We start from the raw sequence: 18,705 nt of genomic DNA on the forward strand, positions 1-18,705 counted from the left end.
CATACATCAGTTTCTTTAAAAACTTCCAGAATAATGGTGTGGTTGTCTTCATTGGTCAGAGAGGAATACAAAACTATCGGCCGATCGCCGGAAAATATCGCCGTTAGCCGGCGGAAATGAATTTCCGGCAGCCTCCAAATGACCACAAATAACCCAAAACTTGATTTTCTTTGAAATTCAAGGCCTACAACCTATGGCTCTGATACCAAATTGTATTTTAAACATTAACTTAATAATCCCATTGGATCTTGGGCAATGAAAAACAAAGAAAAATCCGAATTAAACGAGATGGGTGCTTTTCCGAGCAAAGCGAAGTGCCCAGAAACGCCCCTTGTTCTTCTCTTCATTATCCCTACCATTAGGCTTATGGGAAACCTCCTTTTATGTATTTTCTCATCAAAGAGAAAAACACTTTTCATGGTAAGAGGAAGAGGGACCAATAGTCTATATTTATAGGCTAAGAGAGCTCCCATAGAACTTTCTAAGCTTAGCCAAATTCGTTTGGCATCTAATGCGGGTGCTTAAGAGAGAAGAAGAAGAAAATTACAACTCAAGAACACAACAAGAAAAGAAAAAGAAAATGGGAGCAAAGCTCAACCCAATTGATATTTCAACAATTACATAAGTTAATCAACATCCAAAATCCCCTCTAAAGATGATTTCTAACTCTTTAAATAAAAGAAAACCAAAGCAAATTCGTTCAAGATCATCCACTAGCTAGCTTAGGGACTAACATAACATTAATTGCATTGGAACTCACTAACTTTGACTGTTTGGGAACCCATCAGACACATTCCACAAAAACTGTCATAACTTTCTGTCCTCTTGTCCAATTTTCAAGCACAAATACTTGTTGGAAAGATCTCAAAGAGACCTACAACTTTGTAATTTACCACTTTCCATAATTCTTTCATTTAGAATCTCAAAAATCAGGTTCAAAACGGGCTAGCAACATTAATGAGGGACTACACCTTAGAACTCCACCAAAACCACCTAGGCATGACATGGCTGCCATGTTGGCACTGCATCAGCATCTTAGGCACAATCATAGCAAGCCACTTAATGCAATTTTGGAGCCTAAGATTCATTCCAAACCTAGATGATTAGTTTCCAACTTAAAGGCTTGCCTAAATGCAAGGCCACACCTAAGGTTAGCAAGTCTCTAAGATAGAAACTTCTAACCTCCAAAAGGCTCAAAAGATCAGAATCTTCACAGCCACAAGGAGAGACATCAAACTCCCTCTTCTCAATCTCCAGCAAGCGCGAGCCGAGATCATGTTATACGCCTTCACCCTTCACCCGGGTTATCTCCGACACCGACAATGCCGGAAGTTCTACTAGTCTTTTGCCATTTTCTGGCGGAGCTGATACTTGCCAATATTGCAGTATCGACGGTTGCTTGGGTTGCCAATTATTCACAGAAAATGAGAAGAAGTATCGGAGTGTTCGACAGAGGCTGTGGGGTAAACGGGCTGCCGAGATTAGGGACCCCCGTAGAGCGGTTCGAGTCTGGTTAGGCACATTTGACACTGCAGAAGATGCCGCTAGGGCTTATGACAATGCGGCTATCGAATTATGCAGGCCCCGTACGAAGCTCAATTTCCTTTCCCATAAAACCCACCACAAGAACAGTATAGTCAACAACAACAGCAGCAACAACAACAACAACAACAACAACAGCCATTGCCTTCTGAACATCCTAATCTTGAAGTATTACAGGCACCGGTAATACTTGAAAGCCAGCTAGAGAATGAGTTTCCTGGGATAGAGGAATTTGAGGATTGGAGGGGAATGGAAGTGGAGGAATCTCCTATATTCACTTCAACTTCTACTACTACTACAACTACTACTGGTGTAACTACAATTACTAGTTCTAGTTGTAATACTGGAATGATCTTTCCACCTCCATGACAGAGCTTCAATTTTTAAATTTCTTAACTGTCCGTCATCCTCCATGAGATGCTATTTATTTATTTATTTTATCCTGCATGAGAACTGTTTCACTTATGGGAACATATTTTAATTCATTATATATTCTAAGAAAAATTCTTAAAAAATTATGATTTTTATCTGAAAATCTCAAAAAGGGTAGAGTTGGCTAATTTCTCAAAAAGGGGTGAAACGCATCCCAAGGAGTGTTTAAGGACAAAAATGCCCTTATGTTGCCTTTCCCTCTAAAAAAGTAAGCAACAAATCCCAATGCATTTCACCTACCATTTTGACTTTTATTCCAAACAAAATTCCACTCCCCTCTCCTAAAATGTAGATTTTATTGGATCTTTTATTTTTCTTTGACTATCAAGCCTAAGCTTCTCAAGTAAGTCCATTGTGATACATTTGCATACATTTAACATGTTCCTTACACTGCTATGGTGTATTGTCAGCATCTTGTTTACTTGTTAGGTGTATTGTCATAATTTCTCTATCTCTCTATTGCCCTCTATGTTTCTATTTGGCGTAAACCAGGATGAAACTCATGTCTATACAATTACAACCACTATTTAAATGTGTAGAAGCAATATTTTGTTCTTGGAACCACTGTTGATATCTGGGAACCAGTATTTAAATACTCAGAAGCAGCAATTATACCTAGGAACCACTATTTACCACTATGTAGTGGTTCCAAGGTATAAATAATGGTTCCAAGGTATAAATAGTGGTTCCAGAGTAGAAATATTACTTTAGATAATCTAATATTACTTCAGTAGATGTCAAAGTTGCAATGAATTATGAACAGTGGGTTAAATAGTTGTCTAAACAGTAAGATCTTATCGTGGTTCATAGTTTAGATGGCCTAATACTTGTTCCGTTTCGAGAGTTTAAATTATGAGATTGAAATAGTTATGCAGTCAAAACCACTATAAAAAGTGAGAATGATTGTATTTATTGGATTTTAAACACTCGGAACCACTAATTTTACCTAGGAACCATTATTTACCAGTATGTAGTGGTTCGAAGGTATAAATAGTGGTTCCAAGGTAGAAATATTGCTTCACACAATCTAATATTACTTCAGTAGATGTCAAAGTTGCAATGAATGTATGAACAATGGATCAAGTAGTTGTCTAAACAGTCAGATCTTATCGTGGTTCATAGTTTAGATTGCCTAATACTTGTTCCGTTCCGAGAGTTTAAATTGTGAGATTGAAATAGTTATGCAGTCAAAACCACTATAAAAAGTGAGAATGACTGTATTTATTGGATTTTAAACACTCGGAACCACTAATTTTACCTAGGAACCACTAATTTTACCTAGGAACCACTATTTAACAGTATGTAGTGGTTCGAAGGTATAAATAGTGGTTCCAAGGTAGAAATATTGCTTCACACAATCTAATATTACTTCAGTGGATGTCAAAGTTGCAATGAATGTATGCACAATTTGTTAAATAGTTGTCTAAACAGTCAGATCTAATCGTGGTTCATAGTTTAGATGGCCTAGTACTTGTTCCGTTCCGAGAGTTTAAATTGTGAGATTGAAATAGTTATGCAATCAAAACCACTATAAAAGTGAGAATGACTGTATTTATTGGATTTTAAACACTCGGAACAACTAATTAGACCTAGGAACCATTATTTACCAGTATTTAGTGGTTCCAAAGTATAAATAGTGGTTCCAAGGTAAAAATATTACTTCACACAATCTAATATTACTTCAGTGGATGTCAAAGTTGCAATGAATGTATGAACAAATGGGTTAAATAGTTGTCTAAACAGTTAGATCTTATAGTGGTTCATAGTTTAGATGGCCTAATACTTATGAGAATGACTGTATTTATAGGGTTTTAAACACTCATACACTCATTATATCTAGGAACCAATAATTATACTTAGGAACCACTATTTACCATTATGTAGTGGTTCCAAGCTATAAATAGTGGTTCCAAGGTATAAATAGTGATTCCAAAGTAGAAATATTGTTTCACACAATCTAATAGTACTTCATTGGGTGTCAGTGTTGCAATGAATTTATGAACAATGGGTTAAATAGTTTTCTAAACACTCGGATGTTATGGTGGTTCATAGTTTAGATAGGGTTTTAAACACTCAGAAGCACTCACTATACCTAGGAACCACTAATTATACGTAGGAACCACTATTTACCATTATGTAGTGGTTCTAAGGTATAAATAGTGGTTCCAAGGTATAAATAGTGGTTCAAGAGTAGAAATTGGGGGGGTGGGGGGGTGGAAGTGGTCTTTATGGGGAGTGCTTTCCCCAAATGACGTTTGGATTTTTTTTGTAAAAAATCGCATCGAACCGGTAGACCCGTTTTCACTTGTTTTACACCTGTCTGACGGAATGGTGGAAAGGTCGACCTGTAATTAGTCTTCCTACCTGTTTGGTCAAATGGTGAAAAGGTCGACCTGCAGGTCGCTCATTAAGCCAATTTGGCACCTGTTTGCGAAGAATGAAAAATGAACGACCTTCCGGTGAAAATCTCGTCTTCTCCGAGCTCTTTGTTTCAAGAGGAGGGAGAATTCAGTTTCAAAAAAGAGTAAAAAACAAGAGAGCTAAGGGAGAAGGTAAGAAGATAGTAGGTGAAAACTGCCCAAAGGGCATTTTCGTCCAAAAACACTCCTGGGATGCGTTTCCCCCTTTTTTGAGAAATTAGCCAACTTAAACCTTTTTTGAGAATTTCAAATAAAAATCACAATTTTTTGAGAATTTTCCCTATATTCTATTGAATCAATAAAATTCTTTACTTTGGATTATTTCTTAATGTTGCAATGCGTTTCTGAATACGTAAAGAGAATAAGGTTTTTTTTTTTTTTTTGTGAATATAAATTCGCACCACTTTTACCAGTAAAAAAGGTCAAAGTCTGCCACAGTTCACATTAAAAGGGGTGTGAATCATCCTATGAAATTCCAATAGGCAACCCAAGAGGGGGGTGAATTGGTTGTCTTATAAAATATTTTACCCTTTTTAAAAACTTTTGCAAGATTAGTTAGTTTTTAAAAGCTTAAGTGAATATTCTCTCTGAGACATTTTGATAAACACTTGTTATGGGACAACCCTCGTTAATTATTTTCTTTTTTAATCTTTTTATCAAAATACTTGGTGGATGATTAAATATTAGAAATATAATGTAAATCCCACAACAAGATAAAGGAATAAGATGAATGATTTTTTTTAGGCCTTTTTATCAAACACTTGGTGGAACCTTAGTTGATTTACTCTTCTTTAGTTCTTTTGACAAACCCTTTGTGGATAGTTCATGCAAACTTAATTAACAAGATTAAATTGCCTAATTAGCAAGGTATTAAATAAGCAAGTTAAGTACCAATGCTAACTACTCACTCAACTCTAAGTGTATAAATGGAAGCACAAATAAGAGTGACGGAGAGAGAGAGATAAGTACCACAAAAGAGAGACGAAGATTTATAGTGGTTCAGTCTTAACCCCAAGAGCTACTCCACTCTTCTCAAGTTTTAATCAGCCTATCTAGAGGCAAGTGAGCAACATCCTTCTTCACTTCATTGTATTTGGCAACAAAGGGCGTCGTATTTAAGACTCTTGGAGCTTGGACGCTCGGATTGTACTTGACGGAAGGAACGCCGTATTTAAGTTCCTTGGAAGAAGATAGTGGATTCGTCAATGAGACAAGTAAAAAGCACCCACTCTCTCTCAAGAAAAGATGAACAAGTAAAAGCCCTAAGGTCTCTCAAGAGTATTCTCAAGTAAAGACACAAGAGAGAAAGGGAGAGTGAAAATCTTGTCAAAATGGGTAAATATATTCCTGAAATACTCAAGGCCTCTCCTGAGGTCGACTCTAATTTTAAGTGGAAAAAAGACAAACCGACTTTTATAAAAGTTAATGAAGGTTTTGCTTTGTGGAAACAAGACCAGTCACCAATCCCAGAGTATTTTCTTCCTTGGTTCATGCATGTGTAGTCTACAAGTGTAGTCATATAAATTCTCAATAATTGAATACACTAAGGTGGGGCTTACTTAGGGAATAAAAGTGGTACAAACATATGACTTTGACCGTGTCCTTGTTCCTCACTGCTTACATCATCCAACCAAAAATATATAACCTTCACTCAAAAAGAGAAGCCGTAAAGCGGTTCATACCACAGATGGGGTTCATACCACCGCAACCGATTTTTTTATAAAAGTTAATGAAAGGTTCATACCACAAATGGTCGACTCAAACTTGGAAATGATATCTTACACATGTTTTGATAATCAAGCCACAAAATATGAGTATTTTACACTAGGTTGCTTTGTTCTAAGATCTAGACTATTCATTTGTTGAGCTTCATTCTAAACAGTTTGTGCTAGACGATCTTAACCCTCCGATCTAATACGATGAGAACATATATGAATCTCCATGGATCAAATAGTTAGGATCATCAAAGGGAGATGTTTTTTGGGCAACGCCTATATATATTTTAATTGGGTCGCAACAAATGACTGGTTTTTAAAAATAAAAAATAAAGTACATGTTTTTAGTATCCACCTATTTCAAAGATCTAAACCATACATTGTTGGGTCCTACTAAGGATTTGTGTTTAGAGAGAGAGAGAGAGAGAGAGAGTAATGTTTTTAAGAATAGAGTTTTTTTATGGTGTAAGCCCGTACACTCTAGTATTTGTATTTTTCAAAATGGACTGTCCGGCTCACACCATAGGCTGATCCAAACCATCCATTTGATGGGTCAGGAGAATGCCACGAGTTGCACTGCAAAAGAGACTAGTCTTTCATCTATTCCTACTTGTCAATATTGCGGTATTAATGTTTGCTTAGGGTGCCATTTTTTCATGTCCCAAGTGGAAATTAGTAGGACAATGGCGAATAAGAAGTATAGGGGCGTCCAGCAGAGGCCGTGGAGTAAATGGGCAGCCGAGATTTAGAGACCCCTGTAGAGCGGTTCGAGTCTGGTTAGGCACATTTGACAACGTGGAAGATGTAGCTCGGACTTACGATAATGCGGCGATCGAATTCCGTGGGGCCCGTGCAAAGCTCAATTTTCCTTTCTCAAAAAACCCACCACAAGAACAATATAATCAACAATATCAACACCCAAATCTTGCAGTTTCTTTTCCATCTCAGATTCATGTGGCTGCACCCGTGGTACTTGAGAATTAACAAGAGAATGATCCCTTTGATTTGGCTGGGATAGAGGAATTTAAAGATTGGTTGGAATGGACGTGGAAGGATTTCCTATATTCACTTCAACTGCTAGTACTGTAACTACAAATTGTAGTACGGTTATGGGCTTTCCACCACGATGATAGAGCTTCCATTTTGAAATTTCCTAATGGTCCTGACCCTCCATGAGAAATTATTTATTTATATATTTATTTATTTTAGCCTCCATGAGAACTGTTTCATTTAGGGAAAATTATTTAAAAAATGCAAAGTTTTACTGAAATTATCAATCAGGGGTACACTTTTGAAATCACGAAAGAGGGGATGTCAGGTACTTTTAAAGTAGTTCTAGGACAAGAATACTCCTCTTGCTTTTCCCTCCACCTTTAGGCACGGATCCCAATGCCATTTCACCTACCCTTTTCACTGTTTATCTTCTTCTTCCCCAAGCCTTCCAAATGGTAAAAGTTCATATCCATTGCCATTGCCATTGCCATTAGGAAAAAAAACTCCATTAGTTCTCTTTATTTTGCTTTGGATAATAAACCTAGGGGAATGTTATCAGTAATAGTATTTTGATGAGGGCACTTCTCACTTTATTAAAAGTACGGTATGGCCCGCACCATGGGATGATCCAGACCGTCCATTAGATGGGCCACAGCCTAAATAGGTTGTGCCCCAAAAATCATTTCCATAGGTTGGTCTTAACCCTCTGATCTATTGAGGGTTAGGATCAAACCTCTAACATTAAGATCGGAGGGTTAGGATCCAAGAATAGACGTAGGTGTTTGAACTCAACCTGGTTTGATGTGACTTGAATGCGAGTCCAAAACCAATCATTGGACCTAAGAATTGACCTAGGTCTTTGAACTCAACCTGTTGTCATAATCTAAAGCCGGCAGAGCCACATTTATTTAAAAATAATAATAATAATAACAAAAGTAATGATAAATTCGCCCCCCTGCTTTTCTATTTTGCCCCATTTTACTGTTTGTGTGACCTGTGTCTAACAACCAGTAAACTAGAACTGAATCTTGATATCTTTCCGTGTAGATTTGAATCAGCAAATAATTGGGTCTTTTACTGATTGTCATTTATTTAGGGGATTCAAACTGATTTTCATTTACTTTGTAGGCCCACCATGAACTCCACCACACAAACAAAACTAAAATCGTTGCTGACTTTAGATGGGGCCCACTTAAAAAATAATCCAAACCGCCTTCCTTAAATTCCATGGCCCTAGTGAGATGAGGATGATCCAACCATTGATTAAGAGATTAGAGAAATACGGGCAAGATTTCATATTCAAGGCTCCAAATAAGACAAAAAAATACTTTATTCACTCCTACTTTTTAATAAACGTTTCTATATAATGAATAAAAATATTGGTATGCATATGTGAAACAAATCTAATGGGGGTGTGATCATTCATGGAGGTGGAAAGTCCATTCCAGTACTAGTTACACTAGTAGCAGTGGTAGCAGCAGCAGTTGAAGTGAATACAGGAAATTCCTCCCCTTCCATTCTCATCCAATCCTGAAATTCATCTATTCCAAGAAAGCCAAAGGGATGATTCTCTTGTTGGTTTTCAATCGGTGCCGGAAAATGCATCTGAGAAGGAAAAGAAACTGTAGGATTGGGATGTTCATAAGGTAATATTGGCTGATGTTGTTGTTGTTGATTATACTGTTGTGGAGGTGGGTTTTCAGGGAAAGGAAAATTGAGCTTCGCACGGGGCCCACGGAATTCGATCGCCGCATTATCGTAAGCTCTAGCGGCATCTTCGGCTGTATCAAATGTGCCTAACCAGACTCGAACCGCTCTACGGGGGTCCCTAATCTCCGCAGCCCATTTGCCCCACGGCCTGCGTCGGACGCCCCTATACTTCTTATTACTACTACTAGTTTGTTGTGAGGTAGAGCTCATTGGAATGTCTATAGGAGGTGATTGGATTTGGAATGGGGCGGTCTCGGCAATGTCGATTGGAGGTGATTGGAATTGGAATGGGAATGGTGTGGTTTCGGCAATATCACCACCTCCGGAGATAACATGGGTTAAGGCGGATACCATGATCTCGGCCTCGCGTTCGCCGGAGATTTGAAAAGGGGAGTTTGATGTGTCTTCTTGTTGTGTTTGTGAAGATTCTGATATTTTGAGCCTTTTGGAGGTTGATGATTGTTTTGCTTTGCCTTTTGCTTTGCCTTTTGCTTCTTTTTCCATTGCGTTCTCTGTCTATTTGTTTCTCATGTAGGGGAATATAGGAGAGAGGGAGAGGGAATTTGAAGGGGGATTTATAAGGAAGGAGGAGTGCTTACGTGGATTGCCAGCTGATTACAGTTATCCTACGCGGACTAGCTAGAAGATTCATCTATATTTGGTTGGACGGTGTTAGGCACGTGGCATTTCTGACGTCAGTTTTTTTTACCGTCTGTGACTTCCCGTTTTGAGTTGCGTCTTCCATTATCTAGAATGGCTGACGTAAGCAATGAGGAATGATGGTCCACGTGTGAAAGGAACTCTTTTGATTCCACATAGCGCGATTGTTTTTACACGCCTCATCTGTGTGAGCAGTATTCCTTGAGGCGTGGGCCCTAAAACTTTGTTTAATGGTCAGAAACGTCTATTTTGTTGGTTCTCCATGGCCCAAAGAAACCTCGACTTCTTTTGAATTTAGGTGGGGCCCACACTTAAATTCAATCTCAGCTATCTAATTTGTGGCCTCTCCATGGCCCAAAGAAACCTTAATTCCTCATTGAATTTAGGTGGGTCCCACTTAAAAATCATTACTACGTACTTAGACCTGGCAAGAAGACCTGGCAAGAAGTGACCCGGTCAAGCGGGTCGACCCGTACCCGTACGGCCTCTGTCGGGCGCCCCTACTTTTCTGACGTCAGTTTTTTCTTTTCTTTTTTCAGTTTGTGGCTTCCCGTTTTGAGTTGTGTCTTTCTTTTTGTGGAAGGGGTGACGTAAGCCGTGGGGGGGGACGCGTTGGTTTTGCACGTGACTTTCTAAGATAAATATTCAGAAATCAGTTCCTTATATGTATATTCAGCAAGAAATTATATGGTTGACAGCCACGCATGCATGTGCAGCCAACAAATACAATGGGGCCACGTTGCGTTCATTTGTTGGGCCCTGATGTAGACACCCTCTGATTTGTGGAGTTTTAAAATTGACGGCACAGTATAGAAACCTCCACATATCAGAGGGTTAGGATCATCCCATGGAGAAGATTTTTCAAGGTACACCCAATCTACATTAGGTCCCAACAAATGAATGGTTTGGATCACCCAAACAACGTGCACGGCCAACCACCATATAAATAGCGAGGAAGAATCCCAATGGACGGTTCAGAAAATAGGGAGCCCACAGTAGAAAAATCTCCACAAATTTGAGGGTTATACTGTACTAGGCCTATTCATCTATCAGATCAGATGAATGGTTTGGATCACCAAACGACTCTACCTCACGTATGTTTTTGCCACATGGAGACCATATCTCAAATGATTTCCAAACAACCCAAAACCCATCTTCCTATTTCTTTTTCCTAAAACTTCTGTAGAACTGAGAGCCCATCTTCGTAAAGATTGGATTGTAGGAAAAACTCTGCTCGTAGTACAAAATTTCCTTTCCTAGGAAATTTTTTTCATTTCCACGATATGTTTGAAAATAATATAGTTATGGCTTATTTAGGGGATATCATTATAAATTGAAGGTCCCTCTAAGTAAATTTTGAACTGCTTTGGCTAAAATTACATACATTATATGTAATCAAACAATGAAAAAGTAAGAAACTTTAGAAAAAGTTTTCTTTTTCAGAAAATACCTGCAATCCAAACAAGGCCTAAGGGAGATAGCATTATCCACAGCAAATGGATATGATGTCCACGTGGCACAATCCTAATGGCCAAAATCCTACCGTTTCTTCAATGTGTAGATAATTTACCTAGGAAAACTAGTTTGTTTGAGGTCTAAGTTTTTAACTATTTTCTCTTTCATTTCATCTCTACAATCACTTGTTGTACTACACATATCTAAGACACAGGAGATATGGCCACCTCTAACATGGCTTCTATAGCCTCTAACTGTGTTCTCACCTCTAACATTCCCACCACCACCTCTCACGCCTCCATATTCTTCTTCTCCAATAATAACTCCACTTCTAGAAGGTTTGTTATACGTGCACAAGAAGCTTCTCCACCGGCTGCGGCCCCAATGGTGGCCAAACCGCCCCCGATCGGACCCAAGAGAGGCGCAAAGGATTGAGACTAGCTCGTTCTGAAAACAAGATGAACTCGTCTTTATCTAATATTGTTTAACCAGATGTGAAAGGATATTAGCGTTCCCAAAAAGGCTTTCATTAACCAATTCAAAAGGCAAAAAACAAGTTGAGTTGGCCACATTATGAAAACATGGTCTTGCCGATACCATTACCCAAATCAGTAGTACAAAAAAAAACCTTGAAGCTGATCTCAGTAGCATTTTACCGGACCTATGCTCTCCATCCCTATAACAAATGTGCTATGACAACGAGTGTAAAAGGTGACCCTTTTAGCATCTTCCGATTAGATGCCTAAGTTAGTTCAATAAGACACCTAAGTTTAATAGTGGATGAATTAAGTAGTGAGTTAGGAATTGGGCCCCACCACTGTATTTGACAGCTAACGAATTTAAACATGCGCACTCATCAGGAGACCTGATTTTAATATCTCTTCGTACCCCCAAAATGAATCATATAGACAACAACTTATGAATAGATAATACAAACCCAACATAGATAATTTCTTGCTGAATATACAACGCGTTAGTCCATTTTGAAAATTACAGGGCTATACGGGCTTACTCCATATAAAAACTCTATTCTCACAACCAATACTCTCTCTCTCTCTCTCTCTCTCTAAACACAAGTAGGGCCCAACAGTGAATGGTTTAGATCTTTGGAGGAGGTGGATACTATGATTCTATATACATGTATTATTTTAGAAAAAACGTGGGCTTACTTTGTTTGAATATCCTAACCAGTCATCTGTTGCGACCCAATGTAAATTTATATAGGCGTTGCCCAAAAAAACATCTCCCTTCCATGATCCTAACTATTTGATCCATGGAGCTTCAAATATGTTCTCATCGTATTAGATCAAAGGGTTAGGATCGTCTAGCACAAACTGTTTACATTGAAGCTCAACAAATGAATAGTCTGGATCGTCAAACAAAGCAACCTAGTGAATTTTCAAAAAAAATTATGCGTTATATGATGTATGCATGTAGGTGAGGTACCGCAGTGCCTATTTGGTATGTTAGTAGGTGAGCATATATTTTGAAAAATATATTGAAGCCCACCTTTCTTGAAAATCGAAACTATTCAGTAGTTGTTGGGCCTTAATATTACTAGACCGTGCCACAAAAATCAGCTCCATTGGATGATTCTAACCCCTCAATCTATAGATAAATTACCCCATATAGAAATCTTTATAGATCAAACATCCAATGGAGGTGATTTTTGTGGTAGAACATATTAACGTTGCGACCACAACTCACACACCGATCATCCGAGTGATGACGGAAGGGCTCCAACAAATCCAATCCGGCAGTTAGAAACCCTTTGGACGATGATCGGTGGAGATCTAGGTTTTTGTGCGAAAAGCATTGCATCTTCTTCCTCGGACATTGAAAACATTCAAACCTTAGTTCTACGGAGTCTCTGTGATGATCAGACCCTAAGAACATCGTTTGACGCGAGAAGAAACAATCAAGGAAGAAGGTACAAGGAAATCGAATCATTAAACGGGAGAAACTCTCAACTTTTGCAACCAAAAGAATATATTCTTGTAACTGAGAAGGAGTTCTTACCTAGATCACGATCTTTGACTTCAAGATTCACTCCTTCTAAGCTCTCCACATGATCTCTTCTACTACTGCCGTTTCTCCTTGGTTTAGGGTTTCCTCTGTGGGATTTGCACAAAGTTAGGTATTTATACTAAGTTTAAGAAATACCTAACTTTGTGCAACCCTAATCACTTAATTGGGGGGACAAAAATACCCTCCTCATTAGAGGGAAATGAATTTACCCTAGGGGATAGTTTTGGGTATTACTAGTTTGAACTCATCCCATCCTCAGCCGTAGTAGCTGTTCCATCTCCTACACATGGCCATCTCCAGGCATAGCGGACCACCATAACCTGTCAACCTACTGATATCCACCTTCCTCCAGGACCATACTGTACAATACTTGTCCACCACCTCACCAGTGCACGCTGCCTCACAGCGGATATGACACATCTGCTAATTGCCTAAAAGGGAGGACAACACCCGATCATCTCCGCTCTTTCTACATGCCGCCCCAGAGATAGTGTCATGCCCCAAGAGCGTCCAATCAACTCCATATATACCTCGGTGGCCATACCTTGCCAGGTGTCGGCACCATGTAAAAACGAATAGCACGGTGACACTGTCGTCGTCTCGTCACACTTGGGAACCTGGAACCTCCGTCTATAAAAGAAAACCCTCCCCCCCCCTCCCAAATCCGAGGTAACACTCTATCTTCCTATACTAAGCTCTCAGTTTGTTCAGTTTGTTGATCTCGAAACTGACTTGAGAAATCTGAGGGTTCCTCCGGAGTTCCAACTCCAAGTGGTCCATAACCGTTTGTGTGTGAGCGTAGGTCACAGGTTGAGCTTACGTTCTTGCTGGATGATGGGGGACCCGTGACATCACAACTATTCGTTCGCTTAGCTGGGTTTGACCACCAACAGTTTCAACCTTCAAAGAACGAAACCATTCATCACTGGCCTCATAAAGGTGGAGAGAGAGAGAGAGAGAGAGAGAGAGAGAGAGAGAGAGAGAGAGAGTACTGGCCGGCTCTAATGGGTATGTTATACCGGCTTAGCTTGACACTGGCTAAAGTGGGGTGAATTTATCCTTGCAGGGGGCGAATATATCAGCCCCCATTATAAACCAAGAGATTTCAACTTTATGCTTCAAAAATTGATTACTCTAGTGAGTTGACTCGACCCTCCAAATTTCAGTACTATATATGCAAGGATTCTTTTTTCCTCAACGAACTGTTTGTACACGCCTTATCTGTGTGACCAATATTCCTTGAGACGTTGCCCTACAACTTTGTTTGGTTAGAACCGTATATTTGATTGGTTGCCCATGGCCCATGGGCTCCATGGTACAAAGAAGCCTCAATTTCTTTTGAATTTAGGTGGGGTCCACACTTAAATTCAATCCCAGTATCTAATATATTGTCTCTACATGGGCCAAAGAAACCTCAATTCCTTATTGAACTTAGGTGGGGCCCACTTAAAAATCATTACAAACCGTCTAAGTACTTAGACCTGGCAAGAAGTGACACGGACCCGCGGCTCGACCCGGCTCGCCCGTAATTTCTAGGTCCGGGTCCAGGTCCCAATATCGTGACCCGTTTTAAATTGACCGGCGGGTCCACCAAGCCTGTCAAAACTGGTCCGGGCCAGGTGGACCCGCGGGTGCATGTTAAAAAATGCGATACTTTTTTTGGGAGAGGAATAAAGGATATGTGACAAAAATACCTGAAACTTGTGAGGGTATTTTCATCACATTAATAAAATCCCACTTCCCAGCTGTCATAGTGATGGCAGTAATGATCCCCTAATACCCAAACTACCCTTCTTTTAGCTAACATTTAAATTAATTCTTTCATGGTGGGTAGAGGACAATTTTGTCACTGCAAAATTTTCTCTTTACTTTTTCTAGAATAATGTGGGCGACCTTTTTGATGAGGGAAATGATATATTCGCCACATCTCATGTCAGTGTCTTAGCATACGGCAGTGGCAAAGAAGTTTTTAAACAAAACTAGAATTCGTTGTAATAAAGCGGGTGACCCGCGGGTCCAAGTTTAGTGACCCGTAAAATTTTCCGGGTCATTTTGACCAAGCCTGTTTGACCCGGATGGATTTAGAAATCCATCACTAACAATATTTCTAAAATATTTTAATATACCAAAAATTATAATTTTAGGAACGAATTTTGATATACGCTTATAATATTTTTAAAAATATTTTTAGGGCTGTGATAAATTCACCCCTTCCGGGATAAATTGATCCCCCACATTTGCCGGTTGTTGACCGGTACTACACTGGTACAACTACTCTCTCTCTCTCTCTCTCTCTCTCTCTCTCTCTCTCTCTCTCTCTCTCTCTCAAAATAGACACCGGTAATTGAAATTACTCATAAATAGATCGCAAGTGAATAAAATTACTAAATTTCTATGTTTTTTTCTTGTAGTATTTTCCGGGGACATATACTGGTGGCACTTATTGTCTACCTGTAAAAACACTATATACCACCTGTTTTTAGGGACCATCGGTATAAACCTACTTTTTTTTACCGGCGAATATATATGGGCAGTCCATAAAATCTGCCGGTAAAAATCATACCAGCACATTTTAGGGAGCGTCGGTAAATGTTCTAAAGTAAAAAAAATCATGTTGCCGCAATTGTTACCAACCTTCATAAAAGATAGCCATGGGCCCACCTCAGCTTCTTGTATATGATCTAATCCGTTGATCTTAACTACAGGCATAAGTAGAGCCAAAATGCCAATGAGAACAACTTGATCGGATGGCCTAGGACCTTGATCCAACAAATACCATTTAGGGTTCAACCAAGAAAGGATTATGTAGTCCATTATCTTACGCAAGGGATGCCCGTTTAGGATATGACCAAGATCTTATTTATCTTCCACAAGATCAATGGTCATCGATCATGCCCCCTTGTGGGACCCAAAACATCCTTAGACCATTGATACTAGAAGTAACTTTTTGAGTAATCATTCTTTTCATTAAATCCTAAATCAACAACCGTTGCTTAAGCTCTAATCACTTTCCACGAATTAAATGAACAAGACAAAATCTGCTAAAAAGTGAGCCGGGAAATGGCTTTCCGTGAAATTGTGTGGCAATTCACTAAACTAAAGTCTAGAATGTTTTGAACTAGAAACCGTCCTTTTTTAAAATTAAACTCTTCCACAATTGGTCACAAGGATAGAACAGCCACACAGAATCATTTTTAAGTAGATTTTGTCTAATTCATTTGAATTCATCTGAGGTGGCTTTTCTCTCCCGCAAAAAGTGAGCCGCCAAGTGGCTTTCCCCAAAATTGCTTAGCAACCACGAGAGGGTGGTGAGGATTGAAGAGATGAGTTGTTAGAGTCAAGCAAGGTTGCTTAAGCATTACACCCTAGGTATCTAGTTTGGAATAACTAGTTTGTTGCCTCCAGCCTCTTTATATAGAGATACACTAGGGTTATTGACCGCTTAATGGACTCTAGCCCATGTAGGCCCACTGCATCGCTCCATTATCTTATTGGGCTTATATTAGAACATATTTAGGTTATACTATATACCCAACATGAGTAAGTTGCACTATCTACAAGCCGTGGTGAAGGAGACAAGGAGGATGAAACCGATAGCGCCATTGGCTGCGCCTCACATGGTAGCGAAGGAGACAAAGTTGATGGGAGAGACGGTGAGGGTCGGCACGGAAGTGATGGTGAACATTTACGCAGTGCACCATGACCCCAAGTTGTGGGAGGAGCCCTATAGTTTTTGGCCCGAGAGGTTTTGGGGAAATGGTGGGGAAAGCAATGCAGGGTTGGAGAAGGGGTTTCTTCCCTTTGGAGGAGGGTTAAGAGTTTATGACAGTCAACTGCCAGATATGACAGTGCTAAACTTTGTTGTGGTGATGAAGACCCCGCTTGTAGCCCGGATCTTGCCTCGTAACATTTAGAAATGATATGCCCACCCCCACAGACTTTTAAGTTTTGTAAGAAAGAGGGGCTAAAATGTTGGCAAAGTGGTGTCATTTTCAATATAAATATAAATAAACTATATAAACTATTGGTGAGTGGGAGTCATTCGGTGATGATTAACAAGTAACAACTACTCCATTTGGATGAAATTTGAGCAGACGTAGATATAAGTTAAACGTCATAATTTACAGAGGGTTATTGATATGGGCACCATGGTTTTAAATTTTGACCGAAATCCGAAATTTTAGGTTTCGGTTTCGGGGGTTTCAGTAGAAACCGAAACCGAAATCACATATACCCGAAACATTACTTTATTTCGACTCGGTCGAAATTTCATTTTTTTCGAGGATTTTAAAAAAAAATCTCATTTTTAAATTATTATTATTATTTTCCTTAAATTTCGGCCGAAATTTCAGTGAGGTCTAAAATCCGTAACGAAACCGAAATTTAAAACCATGATTGGCACTACCATGTTTTAAAAATGGCGCACAGTCAAATTGTCTTTTCTTTTTAAATTGGCTTTTGAAAGCTTTTTGGGAATTGACAGCAATTTTAAAGAAGAAAAGACAAGCTGAGCTTGTGCAATTATTAAAATGGGGTAGTGCCAATATAGTAGCCTTTACCAAGCAAAAACAAAAAGTGAAGAGTAAAAATGCCCTTTACTTTTTGTACATTTTTTCTCTTTGGCTAGATTCTGAACGAAAATCTAACTAGTCGTTTGGTTGCCGAAATTTTTTTGGTTCTTGGGACTTTTGTGAAATTTCTACAGGAAACCCACGTTTGGTTGCTGGACCCAAAAGAATCCCAGGAACCAAAATAACCCCGTACGAAACCCTACCCTGGGAAAAAAAATACTCCCAAGAACCAAAAATAAGCTTGCAGAAGAATTTTTTTTCTTCCCAACAGTTCAAGCAACCAAACATAGCATTTTTCTTCCCACCATAGTCCGGTCAACCAAACATGGGATTTTATTTTACTAGGATACTTCCAAGGAGTTTTTTTTTTCCACCAATCTCCCAAGGAGTTTTTTGTTCCACAGAAATCCAAAGAACCAAAAAAATTCCGGCAACCAAACGGAGCAGAAAAACCTGTTAAACCCGTTTTAGGGATGGATTTATAACCTTCCCCAAAAATCAATCACGATGATAGATTTACTGTGTTGGAAATTAGTACTGTCTCCATTAGTAGAAATTTAGTGGCTTTGAAATCTGTCCCTCAAAATATAGTATTAGCGACGTTGCTGAAAATATATATATTTTTAAAGTATTTTTAATATACAAAATTACATTTTTAGAGATGGATATAGATATTCGTCGCTAATAATATTTTAAAAATATTTTAATATTCAAAAATATTTTTTTTAAGGGATGAATTTTGAAATCTGTCACTTATAACATTTTTAGGGTTGCCATAAATTCACCCCCTTTTTACCGGTTGTTAACCGGTACAACATTGATACAACTACTATACTCTCTCTCTCTCTCTCTCTCTCTCTCTCTCTCTCTCTCTCTCTCTCTCTCTGTCTCCCTGTTGGTGGGGCCCAAGAATGGAATTATTTAAATCTTTGAAGAAGTTATGCCCAGCCCCTACTTCTTCCTAGAGCCAGTCAGCCGGTACTCCCTTTTTTAAATTAAAATCTTCTCCAATTGGTCATTTAAACAAGGATAGAACAGCCACCCAGAGTCATTTTAAAGTAGATTTTGTCTTATTCATTTGAATTCATCTGAGGTGGCTTTTCTCTCCCGCAAAAAGTGAACCGCCAAGTGGCTTTCCCCAAAATTGCTTAGCAAAATTTTGATGCTTGGACAACATGT

At 39.0% G+C, this 18,705-nt stretch overlaps 1 protein-coding gene and 1 pseudogene across 1 annotated transcript; one reads left to right on the plus strand and one right to left on the minus strand.

The window, feature by feature from the left end:
- Positions 1-8,445: 8,445 nt before the first annotated feature.
- Positions 8,446-9,481, minus strand: LOC143890756 (uncharacterized). Its single transcript, XM_077395437.1, has one exon. The coding sequence runs from the start codon at positions 9,314-9,316 to the stop codon at positions 8,525-8,527; it is 792 nt and encodes a 263-aa protein (XP_077251552.1). The 5' UTR covers positions 9,317-9,481; the 3' UTR covers positions 8,446-8,524.
- Positions 9,482-16,491: 7,010 nt separating this feature from the next.
- Positions 16,492-16,869, plus strand: LOC143890918 (pluviatolide synthase pseudogene; annotated as a pseudogene).
- Positions 16,870-18,705: the final 1,836 nt, after the last annotated feature.

This window comes from Tasmannia lanceolata, unplaced genomic scaffold, assembly GCF_043159265.1.
Source record: "Tasmannia lanceolata isolate RefF3 unplaced genomic scaffold, GAP_Taslan_0.1 ptg000013l, whole genome shotgun sequence".
NCBI lineage: Eukaryota > Viridiplantae > Streptophyta > Magnoliopsida > Canellales > Winteraceae > Tasmannia > Tasmannia lanceolata.

Excerpts from the sequence above, each read along its gene's own strand:
- LOC143890756 (XM_077395437.1), bottom strand. The coding sequence starts at position 9,316 with ATGGAAAAAGAAGCAAAAGGCAAAGCAAAAGGCAAAGCAAAACAATCA.